The following is a 3,303-nucleotide window of genomic DNA, read 5'->3' on the forward strand; positions in this document are numbered from 1 at the left end:
TTCTAAAAAATAAATTATTTGCTCTGACCAACACTCGCTGGCAGGATGGAAAGATGTGTTGTCTTCAAAAGAATCGCCATTTACCAGAGCCAGAAAATGTGAAAACACAAAATGTGTCTGATTTTCAACTTTTGGACAGTCTTTGAACTACTCATCTGTGACATGCAGTTCATTTGGGAAACTTCACCAAATATGAAAATTATGATATTTCACCAAAATCATCTTATTCAACATGTATCATTTAAAAATCTCCTCCCCCAAAAAATATACAATTCATAAAATTCAGATTCTGTAGAAAACAAAAAATTCTACACTCTTCAGTACAACTGTGAAGCCATGAGTAACTCAGCTGCAACCAACAGTCATGTGACAAAAAATCAGGGAGTTTTCAGCCGAAGTCCGGGCAGTGTTTACACAGAGGGAATAGTAGGCAAGTATAGAGATAAATTAAAAATCTACATAGTAAAATACCTACTGTATAGAAAGTCTGAATTTTCATTTATAAGAAAATGTTGTACATGTTGATTCCAGGTTTTTTCAATTTTTTGTAAAATAAATTATCCAAATTATCCAATAAATAAACTTCTGTTTTTATTTTCTTCTTCTATGATTCAAGGCATAACATACGGAGCCCCTAAAGGGATATGTTAAAAAAAACACCCTCAAGTATCTCGTGCGCAGAAGTTACTATCTTAACGGGATACGTTTCTTGTGGGAATGGGAGTTCAGTAAAGTTGGAAAGATATTCAAAGACTCAAACTTACGGCATCAATAACTCCAAAGCCAATCGTTTTAAATCAAATGGCACCTCTTTCCAAACGTTGTAATACAGACCACAACCTACAACTGGCCAAAATCATGTCCCTTTAGGAGAACCATTTGAGTTCTGTCTCCTTCTGTTCATGGTTGTGCTCTTTCTGTAGAGGTGTAGGACTTGATATTGCAGCGAAACAGCGAGTAAAAATGTGACAAGAGCAAAAAACACCCATAAACAGTGAGGTAGAGATACCTAATTAGTATATCACACATTTGTCTGACTATGTAGCCACCCAGTAGGTGATGCAGTATTTCACAGGGATTGAGGCTCATGAAATCAGCTCTGATGGCGTTTATAGAAAAATATTATGTTATTGTGGTAACATTCATGCAAAAACGGCATAAATGCATCGTTTGCTTTAAATGTATTCAGTATATATGAGCTACAGATCTAAGCCAGATAAATGAAAAAGCGTTGCCTTATTTATTGCTGCATGTAAAAACCATATCCCTCATAGTCACATGAATCATTTAAATTAATGCAAATTTAATAACAATCGCATCCACGTGAACCGTGCCACTCACCATTGCCAGAGGGATGATAGCCTGAATGTCTCGCTGGACCACTGTCAGCTCCGTCACCACCTTCTCTGAGTCGGGCGGCGGGTTCTGGCCCTTGTAGTCGATGTTCCAGTTGATCCTTCTGGTCACCGAGAGGCTGGTGAAGTTCTCCATCTCGAAGTCCAGCTGCATCACCTCCACGTTTCCCAACACGTCCCTGCCAAGGAGAAAGAAAAAAAAGTGTAAGAAGAAATCCTGGTGATGCATTCATTTTCTGTTAATGAAATAGTCGACCGGACAGCTTTTAATTATTAAACGTGCCATTTAGCGAGCTGTCGCCACACTGCTCTGCATTTATTTTTAAAGTTTTCCCCAAGTTAAGCTTGAGTTGAAAAAAAGAAATAATGTATTCATTAATGCTTCAACATGTGAAAGTAAAAGCTCCAAAGCCGAGCTGATATTCTACATTTAGAGCAGCTTTTTTTTTATTGGATCTTAAATAACAGGACTGTAGTAGCTGAGTTGATCACTTTCAGAAAACAATTTCACAGCTTTTTTCTCTTATATTGAAAAGAGCTGAATGCATTTCAACACTGTTGAGATTTCTCTTGGAGAAATGAATCAATATTCACAAACGCTGCCCAGACAAGATCCAAGAAAAAAAACTAGGATCTAAGTCTTGCTGCTGCTGGAGTCGGTTTCTATCACAGCATTTCATTCAGTCAACAGCAGCATAAACAGCCTCTTCAGTCATATTTTCACATCTCAGATCTCCTGACAGATACACGGCAGTGAACATTGCTATAGGATCTTAAAGGTCATGGTGTACTTTTACATTCTGCAGCTTCAGGACTGTCTTTCCTTTAGAAAAATTACTTTACTCACATGCATTTCACTGCTTGAAGTGAAAAAACATCCCCCAAAAAAGTCACATTAATGATATTCGGGTTTAATGTTCACACAAAAGCCATTAAGAGACAATGCACCGGCACTATTAGCAGGTTTGGTTAATGTGATTTCCAGCCATTATGATAAGTAGTTTCAGTTCAAATATGTTTTGAGCAAATGAATTCAAGGTGGTGACTCCGCTGAAGTGTATTAACATATGATTCATTCTTTCACGCAGCAGTTTAATCTTTATTGTCATGATACTTTGATAGTTGTGTTTTTGTCTGGTCACAAAAACTTGACACTAAACGTTCCTTCTGTAAAACTAACAAATGATGCACCAGTGAGTTAATCTGTTCTTACCTGAGCTTGCAAAGCGAAGAACAAAGTTAAAGCTTTCTCTGGTAACATTTCATTTTGCAGACGAGTATATTAAACAGCACAGCTTGACTAATTATCAGATATTTAGCATTTTTGCAAATGTTAATATCACTAGTTCTTTAAAATTCATTCCTGATCAAATAAATGAATGTAAAAACGCACTTGCTTCTTTCTACTTGTAATCATTTCTCTGTGGTATTGAGCAATGTCCCACTTAACAGCTAGATAAATGTTGAAAAGTTCTCTTCACATGTAAACAAAGGCATTTCAATGTAGGTTTGTGTTGGAGTTTGAGTTATTCTAAATTTTGACACAATTCCTTTTTATATTTACTACAAATGCTGTTTGTATATGCAACAAATATCAGTTATTCTTAATTACTAATAATCAGTATTATTTCTGAAAAAGAAAAATACATCAGTTGACTCCGATTAAACAGCTGTAGAGGATCAAACAGCCAGTGTTTTGCAGAGTTTATGCTTTTGAAAGAGTAAAAGCAAAAACACGCAAACCGTAATTTAAAAAAAAAAAAAAAAAGTAATTTAGTAAAAGCTAGTCTTGCAAAGTCTTGCAAAGAGACCTTGAGTTAAAGTTATTTTATTATTTTATACTTATATATGTCCATCCATCCATCCATTATCTATACACCGCTTAATCCTCACTAGGGTCATGGGGGGCTGGAGCCTATCCCAGCTGACTTAGGGTGAAGGCAGGGGA

The 3,303-nt window shown here is 36.2% G+C and overlaps 1 protein-coding gene across 1 annotated transcript in view; it reads right to left on the reverse strand.

Annotated features, from left to right (window-relative positions):
• The window catches only part of LOC103358343 (transmembrane protein 132E-like), a 77,843-nt gene that overhangs the window by 64,910 nt on the left and 9,630 nt on the right, over positions 1-3,303 (reverse strand). The window contains exon 2 of the mRNA XM_008283269.1: positions 1,342-1,534. Within this exon, the coding sequence (XP_008281491.1) occupies positions 1,342-1,509 (168 nt within the window). The 5' untranslated portion in view covers positions 1,510-1,534. The remainder of the gene's footprint in view (positions 1-1,341; positions 1,535-3,303) is intronic.

The sequence above is a fragment of the Stegastes partitus genome, unplaced genomic scaffold (assembly GCF_000690725.1).
Source record: "Stegastes partitus isolate 25-593 unplaced genomic scaffold, Stegastes_partitus-1.0.2 Scaffold305, whole genome shotgun sequence".
NCBI classification, from domain to species: Eukaryota; Metazoa; Chordata; class Actinopteri; family Pomacentridae; genus Stegastes; species Stegastes partitus.